The sequence below is a fragment of the Rana temporaria genome, chromosome 12 (assembly GCF_905171775.1).
Source record: "Rana temporaria chromosome 12, aRanTem1.1, whole genome shotgun sequence".
In the NCBI taxonomy this organism is placed as follows: Eukaryota; Metazoa; Chordata; class Amphibia; order Anura; family Ranidae; genus Rana; species Rana temporaria.
In genome coordinates, this window is record NC_053500.1 from 73,038,831 (window position 1) to 73,053,153 (window position 14,323).

A 14,323-nucleotide genomic window follows, 5' to 3' on the forward strand; every position below is an offset into this window, starting at 1 on the left:
TTGCTTGTGGGCTTCACAATGCCCACAAGCAAAATGAGAACGGTCTGCACACAGGAATATAAAGTGTGCGTTCGGAATAAGTCGGCACTCTTAAACGTATATAGATGCATATAGAAAGAGAGATGAAAAGACATGGTTTTAAAAATTGAAAAATGTGGTTGGAACCCCGCTTTAAGTACACTGTTAAATTATTCTCCCTCTAACATGCTAGGTTCTGGTATTGCATTACTCACCCCTCCCCCTGCCTGAGCCATTTAAAAAAAAAAAAAAATGGACATTAATGCCCATTTAGGCTTGAAAATAATTCCATACCCCTTAACACGTTTCTGAAAGCAGGGACCCTGTAGTAGAGCTGCACAATTCTGGCTAAAATGAGAATCGCTACCGTAATTTATTATTTGCTCAGAATAAAGATCACGATTCTCGAAGTGTAACATTCTGTCACATTCTACAAATTTGTGTGTGTTTTTAATTAAAGTGTATTCCCCTGAAAATTGTATTTAAAAGACCGCCCTTTCAGCTCGTCATCCACAGTATTCCCGAAAGTAATTGCTTGTGGGCTTCACAATGCCCACAAGCAAAATGAGAACGGTCTGCACACAGGAATATAAAGTGTGTGTGTATATGTGTATATATGTGTGTATGTATGTATGTATATATATATATATATATATATATATATATATATATATATATATATATATATATATATATATATATATATACACACACACTATCCGTATATATTTCTCGCAAATGCTGCTGCTGATATGCTTACACGGCTTTACCAGTTTGTCAAACCCATGCCAACTAAAATGTTCATTTTCAGTACTTTTTCACCTTGTACAGTTGCATTTTAAAAGGGTTTCCAAACCTTATAAACAAAGGGCCAGGTTATTATTCAGACTTTAAGGGGGCCAGACTGTGGCCAGTGGGAGTAAACCGTGTTACATCTTTGGTATTACAGGGAAGAATGGTGCTCCATTGTTGGTGTCGGTAGAAGGAATAGTGCCCCATTTGGTGTCATTGGAAAAAAAAAATATCCCATTTGTGTCAGTGCAGGAATGTTTGCTCTTATGTTGGTGTCAGTGGGAGCAGGGGCCAGAAAAAGGTAAGCAATGGGTCACATCTGGCCCCCAGGCTGCAGTTTGGAGACCACTGCTTTTTAAATCATTGGTAATGGCTTCATAACTGACAGCTATTGCATCAAAGCTTCCCAAAACTTAGCTGTTGGAGGTACTTAGAGGAAGAAAACCCTGATGGGTTTTACTTCCTCTTTGTTTCCCTGCAAAGGTGAAGCATAATGGGCTACTATGCATTGCATGGTAGCCCATTATGTGTCACTTGCTTGAAACTGAAGCCTGTGATGTCACTGCTGCCCCCTCTTTCACGAAGCGTCCATCTTCCTTCCGGGTATCGCAGCTTAGGCGCTGTGATTGGCCAGACCCGTGATGACGTCATGCGTGGGAGCCACCAGTCACGGCACGATCTCCTTTAGAAATGGCACGCTCGCCGATTCTAAAGTGCGCCATTGTCATCTACGGCGCATGAGCCAGAGACGTCGGTGCCAGTTTCATTTGGGGAAAATCTCCTAAACCGTGGAGGTTTGGGAGATATTTCGAGCACCTACAGGTACGCCTTAATCTAGGCATACCTGTAGGTAAAAGTGGTTGTAACGTGTTTACAACCACTTTTAAGGGTCACTAAAAGAAAAAAATGTTTTAGCTAAATGGCTTCATTTACCTTACTGCAGTCCTGGTTTCATGTCATAATTGTTCGTTTTTGCTCTGATGTTGCTGTAATTGTCCTCTGTTCTGGACACTTCCTGGTTGTCTGTTTCCTGAGGACCACAGTACTGGGAGATTCTAGTTTTATTTTTTAAACCATCACTGCTCTATGGCTCTGTACATGCACACAGGCAGGATAACATGCAAAAACGAAACTACAGGTACATTATATGATTGATTTTTATCTATTTTTAATCGATTTTAAAAGGAATCGGTTAACTATTATGTCTCTATACCCTGTAAACGGTCATTTCAGCAAAAAAAAATGTTTTCCTTTACAACTCCTTTTTAAGGACTAGGTTTGGGAACCATTGGTTTAGAGCTCCTGGATTAATCCTAGCTGATCATTCAGTTCTCCAACAATTGAACTGATGACTTGTTGCTCTGCCCTAATGTTTTGATGAGTTTGTGGATATTCTACCCATATATAAAGCCTGGAGCCCAGGTTCACACTGGGTACGGTTTCCTTCGATTTGAGATGCGATTTCGCATGTGAAATCGCATCTCAAATCGGCGGCATTTGCCGGCAATTGTCGGCAATGACACTGTCCTAATCGGTGCGATGCCGCATCTGCGGCGCTGCACCGATTTCAAAAAGTAGTACCTGTACTATTTGCGATTTCGGGCCGCGATTTACAGAAACCTGCACAGATGTCTCTTAAATCAGCTGAACTCGCACGGCTTCACTCCCGCAGCCCAGTGTGAACCAGGGCGGAATCTACATCTAATGCTAAGAAAAGTTCCTTTGTGTTTCCCCCAGACCATGGACCCCCAAAACCTTACAAATCCAGGAGAAAGTCTTTTCTACAGTTGAGGCATACCCCTACTTCTGAAAGTTTAGAACGACTGTTGGCCTTTGCAACCACCTAAATCCAAAAGCCTTTTGGATGCATTGGTCAAATATGTAGTATTTGTAGCTGGAAGTTTGTGGGTTTATTTTTTCCATTCCGCGCCTCCACCTGTTTATGTTCTCATCTATCCAACACCTCAACACTGTCTTGGCTCAATTCCTCTGACAGGGAGTCATTGCCATTGTTCCAGAGGCAGAAAGGTTTCTCCTAAAACATGTTCACTGCTCTCAAAGCAAAACGGGGCATACGCACCATTCTGGATCTAAGCATGGGTCTCTTCTTTCGCATGCACAAATTCCACAGTGAATCTATCAGATCTGTCATAGCATCCCTCCACCTGGGGAATTTTCTGGGATTTTTTGGAGACCTACATGCACTTCTCCATACCAGCACATCCATGCCACCTGATTCTTGTTTTTCTGTGGGGAAGCAATGCTTCCAGTTTGTTGCCCTTGCCCATGTTCACAGGGAATCCCCATTTTGTCATATCTGGGTTAGGTCCTAAAACACGCATACATTTTAGATGAACAAACATGCCTGAAGACACCTTGGTTGAAGTAACAGACTCCTATAATTTTTGGTTCTATTTACAAAGTTGATCAGTTTTAGGGCCTTTCACGCTGCTCTGTAGCAAAATCTGGGTAAAAAAAAGAAAACCAACTTTTTCTCACCTCGTCTTTCAGGACAGCACCTGGAGAGAGCGCAGCTCCACCCACTTCCCAGGAAACACTGCAGTCAATGCTATAACTTCCGCCCCCTTCCACCATGGCCTCAGTTGTAGTGTTTCCTCCGGCCATGGTGGAAGCGCTGCAGGGAACCAGGGGTGTGCTGTTCTCTCCCCAGGCGGGGAAGGAGGTTTTTTGTTTGAGCATACCGGTGTTTTAGGAGTGATCCTCTAGGAGGCGGACTCGACTTCTCCCCTGACGCGCGGGTGAAGGTCGGGTACTTCTCCTCTTCGGTCCGGCGAGGACAGAGGCTGCTGGAGGTCCCGCTCCCTTAGTCCGGGCATCGTAGCTTGCGGGGGGGGCGGTCAGGTGCCGTTCTTCCGGCATACGAGGCTCCGGAGCGGAGGGCGTAGTGACGTCCTTTCCGGGTGGAGGCGGGACTTCCGGCGGCGCGTGGCGGCTTCCGGTTCCGGCCGCCTGGAACGCAGGAGGAGGAGTGAGCCTCGGCGGTGCTATTTCCGGGTCTCGCAGCGGCGAGAGGAACCCGGGAAATTTAAAAAGCTGTCGCACGCCCGCAGCGTTCTGGGACCATGGAGCCAGAAGACGCAGCGGAGGTGGCGGGAGCAGGAGCCACAAGCACCAGCCCGGCCCAGGTAGGAGACCCAGCGAGGGTCAATGTACCAGGGTGTTATGTCCCTCTTTTCTACCCCTTCGGGGGAGGGGAGCCTGCCTCACTCACCCTAGTCACTTCTGTGGGTGCGTGTAGTTTTCTGGTACAGCGGTGATGGGTTCTGGTTTTTATTTGTTCACTAGCTGTGTGCACTTGTGTGATTTGTTGGCTGGCGTACAAAGGTTAAACATAGCGTTGTTGTCCTTTGTGTCGTTTCAGAAAGTTAAAGAAAAACTTAAAGTGGTAGAACCTCCTCCTTCCAAGAAGCGGTGTGCTACTTGTAAAGCTTCCCTTAAAGGGAACTGGACCAAACCTTTATGCAAAACTTGTATTGCGGAGATTGTCAGGGGGGAAGCCTCTACTAGTTCGGCCTCTGAGCAACCCACCGTCAAGGGAACGGGGGAGTTGCTCTCTTCATTCAGGGAGGAGTTGCACCAGACTTTCCAGTCTTTTCGCTCCTTCCTGGACAAGGGTCCGACTAAAGGATCTAAGGCCAGGGCCAGTACCCCCTCCACATCTAGAAGGTTAGACAGTGAGTCCGAGGAGGAGGAACCTGAAAATGTTGTTTCAGGATCAGAGGCGGAGGATGAAGAAGAAAGGGATACTTCTTCCTCACGCTATAAACTGTCCTTAGAGGAGGTTGATGACCTATTAAGGACAATTCATTCTACCCTAAACATTAAGGAAGATGCGACTCAGCTGTCCTTGCATGACAGGATGTACCAGGGTTTGGATGAGGTAAAGCATCGTACCTTCCCGGTACATAAAGTATTGTCTGAGACAATTAAAAGAGAATGTAAGGACCCAGAGAAGGCACCCTTCTTTTCTAAATCTCTGAAAAGGAGATTTCCTTTCGATGAGGATCCAACGCAGGCCTGGAATAAAAGGCCTAAACTGGATGCAGCATTCTCAAAAGTTTCTCGCAATACGGACCTAGCTTTTGAGGATACAGGTGCCCTTAAGGATCCCCTGGATAAAAGAGCAGATAGCCTGCTCAAAAAAGCCTGGGATACCTCCTTGATTAATCTTAAACCAGCTATGGCATCCACTGTGGTGGCCAGAAACCTTGAGCATTGGCTGGATCAGCTTAAAGGTCACATCGAGGCCGGTACCTCTCGTAGAGAGCTTTTGGAGTCCTTTCCAGTCCTTATTAAAGCGGTAGGCTATATAGCGGATGCTTTGGCTGAATCCGTGAAGCTCTCCGCCAGATCCTCGGCGTTGATAAATTCAACCAGAAGGGCCTTATGGGTTAAGACCTGGCAGGGGGACACAGCCTCTAAACTGAAACTGTGTGGGTTACCTTTTGAAGGAGACTTGGTTTTTGGCACAGGACTAGACACCGTCCTGGATAGGACGGCGGATAGAAAGAAGGCTCTTCCTTTAAAAAAGGTAGATTCGGGGCCCAAGAAAAATTTTCGTCCTTTTTTCCAAGCCAAGGGTCCTAAGGAGGCACAAAGAGGTCAGGGTGGTAGACCCTGGCGGTCCCAGAGGGGCCGCGGGAAGCCTGGGGTGTTGTTTCGCTCCCCCAGCCAACCTGCTAAGCCCCAGTGACTGTCTCCCAGCTGTGGGTGGTCGGCTCCAAGCCTTCCTTCCACAGTGGGCAGAGGCGACGTCCAGTCCGTATGTACTCAAACTGATTGCAGAGGGATACGCACTGGAGTTTTCGGGAAAACCACAGTCGCGGTTTTATGTGACCCAATTGCCCAGGGAGCAAGAGAAGTCTCGGGCTATGCTGACATTAGTGGAGGATTTTCTCCAACAGAGGGTGATTACGCCAGTTCCCCAGAGAGAACAGGGGGAGGGCTGTTATTCCCATATATTTCTTGTAAAGAAGCCGTCGGGCAAATTCAGGTTAATTTTAAACCTGAAGGTCCTGAATCTAGCTATCCGGTACAAGAGATTCCGCATGGACTCTATATTCTTCCCCTGGGGTGCTTTCTAGCATCAATAGATTTAAGGGATGCTTATTTGCACGTCCCGATCAGGACTTCCTCCCAGCGCTATCTGCGTCTAGCCATCAGAACAGAGAGCGGAGTGAGACATTTTCAATTCAGAGCCCTCCCATTCGGCCTTTCCTCCTCTCCCAGAGTCTTTTCAAAGGTGGTGGCAGAGGCCTTGGCACCCCTAAGGCTCAGGGGGATTTCTATAATTCCATACTTGGACGACCTCCTGCTGTTCGCCAAGTCGGAGGAGCAGCTTCTCCTGGACCTGAGGAGGACCCAGGCTCATTTGGAAGGGCTCGGTTGGATCCTGAACAAAGAAAAGTCAAATCTAGTGCCCTCCCAGAGGATAGTCTTTCTAGGATACGTTATAGACTCTGTTCAGGGGAAAATCTTTCTACCAGAAGAAAAGATAGAGAAAGTTCAGGCTGCGGTGAAGACAATTCAGACGAATGTGCCGATTTCTGTGCGCTCAGCCATGTCCACAATGGGCTTACTCACGGCCGCCATTCCGGCGGTGCAGTGGGCTCGTCTCCATTCAAGGGGCCTACAACAGGTGATCCTTCAGAATTGGACCCATGGGGAATCCCTAGAGAAGAGATTCAGAGTTCCGTCTTCAGTGAAGAGGAAACTTTGGTGGTGGAGAGGCCAGGCAAATCTGTGCCTAGGTCTGTCTTGGTCCTTCCTCACTACAAGGGTCCTAACTACGGACGCGAGTTCGTGGGGATGGGGTGCTCACCTGAACGGGCAGATGGCACAGGGATCCTGGACGAGGGAAGAGTCCAGAAGGTCCTCCAATTGGAGGGAACTCAGGGCCATTTGGTTAGGGCTAAGGGCCTTCCAGGAGCTGATTCTGGACCAACATGTCCAGATTCTGTCAGACAACGCCACAGCAGTGGCGTATGTTTCCAGACAGGGGGGCACGAGAAGCAGAGTACTCCTCAGTCTGGCCTTACAGACTCTGTCCTGGGCAGAGGTGAACTTGGCTTCCCTATCGGCAGTACACCTAAAAGGCAGCCTAAACCTGCTGGCAGACTTTTTAAGTCGGACGAGGGTTCTGGAATCGGAGTGGTGTTTATGCCCGGAGGTCTTCCAAGAGCTAGTAAACAAGTGGGGAACTCCTCAGATAGACCTGTTCGCGGCCCAGTCCAATGCCAAGGTTCCGGCTTATTTCTCTCTAAACAGAATGGACCAGGCAGAGGGTCTAGATGCGTTAGTTCAACGCTGGCCCTTCCGCCTGTGCTATGCCTTCCCCCCGGTTCAGATCATTCCCTTAGTGTTACGGAAGCTTCAGGAGGAGAAGACTACTCTGATCCTGATAGCCCCGTACTGGCCCAAGAGGCCTTGGTTTTCGAGTCTGTTGGAACTGGCAGTAGAAGACCCTTGGGTACTACCAGTCAGAAGAGATCTACTTTTTCAGGGCCCTCTACTTCATCCAGACGTGAGTCGGTTAAGGCTCACGGCCTGGTTACTGAAGAGCTAATTCTTAGCAGGAAGGGTCTATCTAAACGTTTGGTAGATACGCTACTTAGTAGTAGGAAAGAGGTCACGAGGGCCATCTATTTCAAGACTTGGAAGGTTTTCAATTCTTGGTGTGAAGTTAAAAATTATTCTCCTTTGAATACTTGTTCCGTCTTGGAGTTTTTACAAGACGGTATGGATAAGGGTCTGGCAGCCAGCACCTTGAAGGCACAGGTGGCGGCTTTGTCAGTGTTTCTAGAGAGACGTTTATCTCTAGAGCCCTACGTCATCAGATTTTTTAAGGCCTTAGCCAGGGCTAGGCCTTCCCCGTTTAAATTTTTCCCCAAGTGGGATTTATCAGTGGTCCTGGGGGGTTTGACTAAAAAGCCCTTCGAACCACTGGTAGACGCCTCTGTAAAGTTTCTGACTTTAAAATTGGTGCTTTTGGTGGCGATCACCTCAGCGAGGAGGATTAGCGAGCTTCAGGCGCTTTCCGTTTTTGGAGCCTTTTTTGTCAATCTTCCCTGATGGGGTAGTATTAAGAAAACGCAGGAAATAGTGTTACCTACCTTTTTGTCCAACTCCTTCTTGTCCGAAGGAGAGGGAATTCCATTCCTTAGATGTCAGGAGATGCATTAGACGCTATCTAGAGGTCTCTAGCGAGTACAGAAAGGCGAATTCGCTTTTCGTTCTGTTTTCAGGATCCCACTTAAGGGGCATGGGGCTTCCAAAAGTACTCTGGCTAGATGGTTACGCATGGCTATCCATGAGGCATACAAAGCTAAAGGTTTGGATCCTCCTCCAGGAGTAATGGCCCATTCTACTAGGGCGGTGGCAACTTCCTGGGCAGAACGGGCTGGAGCTTCACCAGAACACATCTGTAAAGCGGCAACGTGGACGAGCTTTTCCACCTTCGCTCGTCATTATAGGATGGATTTGCTCTCTGTGTCAGAGCAGTCTTTTGGCAGGAAGGTCCTGCAAGCGGTGGTCCCACCCTAGAGTAAGTACTCGGTTATCATCTCCAGGTGCTGTCCTGAAAGACGAGGTGAGAAAACCTTAGTTAGACTTACCGGTAACGGTATTTCTATGAGTCTTTCAGGACAGCACCGATAACCCGCCCTTTTATTATTAAAGATAATATATATATATGCTAATGTGTGTAGTTTCTATGTTCTGCTTATCTAATTTCAGCGTGGCCGGAGGTACTCGTGAACAACTGAGGCCATGGTGGAAGGGGGCGGAAGTTATAGCATTGACTGCAGTGTTTCCTGGGAAGTGGGTGGAGCTGCGCTCTCTCCAGGTGCTGTCCTGAAAGACTCATAGAAATACCGTTACCGGTAAGTCTAACTAAGGTTTTTGCTGTTTCCTGTGCATTTTTGGGTTGCCTGCACCTGTGAAAAATAGACATGTGACTCAATGCACATCACGGTGTGTTTTTTGCCACAATTTCCATTCATTTCAATGGCAAGCCGAGTTCCTGGTGTGGTTTACAACACTGCTTCAAAGATGCAGTCTGCAGGACTTTTCAAAACGCACAGCACCTACAGCGCAGTTGTGTGAAATGCCCATAGGATTTAAAGGGGAAACGTCTTTCTTTTTTGTGTTGGGGGGGGGGGTTACTCAGCAAGAAAATGTATCAGTCTGGAAAGGAGCCCTAGGGCTAGGGTCACATCTATGTAGATGGTGAAACGCCGCCCGCACTGGAAATCTTAACCGTAATGGAAACTGAGGTTCCATGCTTGTTGCAGGGCACAGCAGTCCATTCAAATGTATGGGCTCTCGTGCACATGCAAACCGCGGCCACACAGGTGTGAACCTAGCTTTACCATTATTACATTTTTATAAGAAGGCTGCCATGTGTCTGTCGTGTTTTTATTATGGTTGTGTGTTTTTTTTTTTTTTTTTTTTAAATCTGACTTTTTTTTTTTTTTTTTCTTGTATAGCTGTGACTCTCTAAGGTTATTTGCCAGTGATCCCACCAACCGTTCCATCACCTCCTGTGCCTTCAACGCCACTGCTGTCTTCTGCTGTTGCAGCCCACTGATCTCCCAAGGAAATGGCCGGTCGAGGCGGAAATGCTCGACCAAACGGGCCGGCTGCCGGCAACAAAATCTGCCAATTCAAATTGGTCTTACTAGGGGAGTCTGCGGTGGGGAAATCTAGTCTTGTCTTGCGTTTTGTCAAGGGTCAGTTCCACGAGTACCAAGAGAGCACAATTGGAGGTAAGTTCAATATCACTGACGTAAAAAGCCTATCTGGGTTAATTGTCTGGTCACAGCACACGTACTTTGAACTAAAGCCAAGGTGTGGTGCAGGAGCGGATTAACACTGCTCTCATCACTTTCTGTTTCCATTATATGTTTGCTGACCTTATTGACTTATGTGAGAATATAAGTCAGGTTTTTTCTTTTTTTTTCTTTTCTGTATTGTGAGAACAAACAACAACTTTCGTTTTCTGGACTGATGGATTGCTGTTTTATAATGGAACGTTCCTTGTGCAAAAAAATAAGTTTGTTGCAAATGCTGCTGATATGCTTACACAGCTTTACCAGTTTGTCAAAACCATGCAAACTAAAAAAATTTGTTACGCGAGTCAGAACTGAATCTGAAGTAGAACTAAAGACAAAACCCTTTGGGTACTGTTGATGTCTCTTTGTGCAGATGTTATGCTGGAGAGTTGGATGGCATTTACCATATATGTATTTATTTATTTTCTTACAAATGTACTTTTCTGTGCAAGTTGATTTTGTATCGCTTTGTCCTGGATTGCCAAACTGTTTATCTCTAAGGCTTAATGTACACATGATGTTTTTAAAACCTCCTCCTGAACGATTTAACTTGACAGATAATAACCAACGATTAAAAGTCCGTTATGCCGTGCTTACATGCTGCATTTGAGCAGGTAGTCAAAAATGTGTGTGTGTGTATATGTGTATATATATGTATGTATGTGTGTGTGTATATATGTATATATGTATATATGTGTATATATATATATATATATATATATATATATATATATATATATATATATATATATATATATATATATATATATATATATATATATATATATATATATATATATATATATATATATATATATATATATATATATATATATATATATATATATATAAAAAAATTTTGCTTTCCAAAAAATGCTTCTAAACTCGACTGCCTATAAACGACCCTGTGTACATGTACTGATGAGATAACACTGAGGAAAGTTCAGGGGCAGCTAAAAATAAACGCTCAACTGTTTCTAAAGGTCAGTTTTCTCTTATCGTCCATGGACGGACACAGCTCCTTAAATCTTCACAAGTGGTTATGTTCCTGTTCATAGAGGACTAGGCAGAACATGTTTTTTTTATCTTAAAACATTCAACTTGAACAGCAGTCCCTCTGGTCATAACCCCTCACCCTGCCTCATGCAGCTCAGTTTTTTTTCTTGCCTAGCAGAGAAGGATGTGGCTCACTTTGGGCCCAGAGTCCTGAGGAAATTTTTTTTACTTTTATTTATTTTTGTGATTCTTCAATCAACTGCCGGCTGGATATTATAGATCCTTGTAGTCTCCCCAGTCTGGCCATCGAGCGTGAGCAGTCCTTGGCTACGCTCTGGGTCAGCCACGACATGCTCCAGGGGTGGCCGGTGAGCATATGCTCTGTAGTCTACATATGACTGGGCTGCTGTTGTCTCGGCAGGATGGAACAGCTGGGCATTACTGGGATTAAGGGGTCATCCTGTTCACCTTTTCCCCTCCTGCCTTGGGGCCCGCTGCATCTGTGGTGTACCTTGGGGCGTCGGGGTCTGCTTTCTGTGAGGGGGGGGGGGTCAATCTCCTGTGAAGTCTCTGCATTGCCTTCTCGCCCACATCCTGGGGCTCGGGCGCCATTTTTTGCAGCGCTGACGCCATTTTTAGTGTGCCTATTTTCTCTATTGTAAATTTCCATTGGCGCCCATTTTGTCGTGGCCACGCTGTGCCGCAGGTCGGTATTGCGGGCGGCCATTTTCTTGTTGTCCGCGCTTTTTATTTTTTATCTGAGGCGTCTGGTGACCATTTTGGAGTGGGTTTTGGCCTCTAGCACTGGCTTTCTGAATGGCGCACATCTCATTCTCCTCAGTGTTTTTTTTTTAACCTCACACATGCGCTGTGTATACAAGGAAGGCAGTGGTGCCGAGTGGTCTCTCTGGGTGGTGAGTCCCCTGGGTAACCCCCCCTGGTCGGTGCAGCAAGGAGGATGGACTTAAAGTGGAGGTTCACCCTCTAAAAAATTTCTAACACTGCACCCAGCCCAGTTGTGCATATAAAATAACACTGACCTTTTTACCTTTTTTTTTTTTTTTTTTTTTTTTTTTTTGTAGCCGTGGAATTCACCGCGGCTTCCGGGTAGGGAATCCCGCGGGAGTGGGCGTTCCTATTGACATGCCAATTGATTGACATGCTAAACGATGGCGCACACAGTGCCTCAGGACTTCATGAAGGAAGCTCGGCTCTATTCGGCGCCGAATAGAGCCGACCCGAGCTTCCTTCGAGAAGTCGTGACGCGCTGTGTGCGCGCCGTCGTTTAGCATGTCAATCAATTGGCATGTCAATAGGACTGCCCACTCCCGCGGGATTCCCTACCCGGAAGCCGCTGTGAATTCCACGGCTACACTCTATCTACAAAAAAAAAAAGTCAGTTATTTTATATGCACAACTGGGCTGGATGCAGTGTTATAAATTTTTTATAGGGTGAACCTCCACTTTAAGTGTTTTTTCACTTAGTCCCTGAGGGCTGTCAGTGGGTGATAATGGAGTCGGTATCTGACCTTTTCTTCCCCTAAATTGCCAGAGGCAGCAAACCATGCCCCTGCACCTGCGGTTCCCATGGATACACTGTCGGCAGTCCTGGAATCATTTGTTGCCAGGGGTAAAAAGCGCCCCCTCTCCCGCCATCTTCTGGGGAATGCTCTGACTCAGATTCGGGCCTGCCTGCAGCTCAGGACCCCGGTTCCGGTATGTCAGAGGATGCGGACCAGGACCTTCCTGGTGAGGAGGACCCCTCGTCTGGGTCAAGTGCAAGACAGGGCACTTGTGAGTGCACTTATTGATGCTGCGAGGGACTTGCTCAAGCTGGAAGATGCAGCTGGGACTTCACTGAGGGGTCTGTCTCCTTTGGGTCTCACAAATCTAACTGCTCTGTGAAAGTTTTTCCTTTGTTACTTTCTTTGATAAGCTCATAGATAAGGAATGGGAACGACCACAGAAGTCCTTTGTGGTCCCTCAGCGCAGGGCGGTCGGTTATCCTTTTGAGGAGAGCCTTTGGGAAAAAGGTCATGGACCCCCCCTGGTCTCGGCTAAATAAGGTAACCACTCTCCTGGTAGAGGGGACCCCTGCCTTTAAGGACCCTACTGATAGGAGGTCCGAAGCGGTGACAAGCTCCATGTTTACCATGCTGGGGTAGGCGTTGCGACCTATATTGGCTGCGACTTTGGTGTCTCAGACACTCACTGAATGGGCAAAGATTTTGCAACAGACAGAGGAGCATCAGCTTCCTCCAGAGTGCATAAAGCTGTCTGACCAATTGGTACAGGGCCTTGTGTATGTCTTGTAATGCCACTCTGGATGTGGCCCCCTTGATCTCCACAGCTTCTGTATCTGCGCTGGTACTGCGCCGCCTGATTTGGCTGAAATGCTGGTCCGCTGACCAAGCATCCAAAAAAGCTCTTGCAGATTTGCCCTTCAAAGGTGGGAGGCTTTTTGGTACCTCGATGGACGACACTATTAAGGATGTCACTGGAGGTAAGAGCACACTTTTCCCGCAGTCCTCTAAGGGGAGGGATCCGCGCCCTAAGCCGGGCCCTCCTATTACACGCATAAGCAGTATTTTCGTCAGTCGGGAGATCTTCCCAGACTGACAAGGCTCCAGCTGGGGGACAGAAGCTACCCTAGGTGCGTAAGCCTAACAAGCCTGCTACCACGTGAAGTTTTGCCCCCGCTCGACTCAAAAGGGGGGGGGGGCGGCTTTGAGTTTGCAACTCAGTGGACCTCCCTGCTCTCCGACCGGTGGGTCTGCGAGGTGGTAATTTTGGGGTAAAAAATCGAGTTTTGTTTCTTGTCCGCCAAACAGATTCTTTCCCTCAAATCCTTCCTCTCCTTCCGGCTCGTCGGACTGCTTTTGATGGGAGCAGTACAAGACTTGCTCAGGTATGGAGTAATTTTACCTGTGCCCCTGGAGGAAAGGTTTCAGGGAATCTATTCGAATCTGTTTGTAGTCCCAAAGGACGGTGTGCGTCCGATCTTGGACCTCAAGGCCCTCAATGCCTTTGTGAGGGTAAGGAAGTTCTACATGGAATCCATTCGTTCAGTGATTGCTGCGCTCCATCCGGGGATTTTCTGGCATCCCTGGACATCAAGGACGAATACTTGCATGTCCCCATCTGCACCAGCCATCAGAGGTTTTTGCGATCGGCGAAGACCACTATCAATTTGTGGCTCTTCCCTTTGGCCTAGCGATCGGCACCAAGAGTTTTCACCAAGGTGCTCGCCCCGATTCTGGCTTTGCTGAGTCAGGCTAGGCATTGCTATTGTGGGCTACCTAGACTATCTTCTAAGAGCTGCTTCTGGCTCAGAATTAGGACGTGTCTATAGCCAGTCAGACCCTCCGGGAATTTGGTTGGGTACTGAACATTCAGATGTCTGTCTTGGTATCGACGTGTCTGGAATACCTAGAATTAATTCTGGACTCCTTGGAGGCAAAGGTCTTTCTTTCTTTGGAGAAGTTGCAGACACTCCAGTTGGCGGTGAAATTGTTAGCATCCCGCAAATGGTCGTGTCTCCGCTTTTTGCATGCGAGTTCTGGGCCTCATGGTGGCCTCCTTCGAGGCAGTACAATATGCCCAATTCCACACTCGAGTCTTGCAGAAGGAGATCCTGTCCAAATGGAACAAATCTGTTGTCTCCG

The 14,323-nt window shown here is 47.2% G+C and overlaps 1 protein-coding gene across 1 annotated transcript in view; it reads left to right on the forward strand.

Moving 5' to 3' along the window:
- Positions 1-14,323, forward strand: part of RAB5C (RAB5C, member RAS oncogene family) — a 47,569-nt gene that overhangs the window by 16,438 nt on the left and 16,808 nt on the right. Inside the window, exon 2 of the mRNA XM_040330043.1 lies at positions 9,318-9,596. Within this exon, the coding sequence (XP_040185977.1) occupies positions 9,431-9,596 (166 nt within the window). The 5' untranslated portion in view covers positions 9,318-9,430. The remainder of the gene's footprint in view (positions 1-9,317; positions 9,597-14,323) is intronic.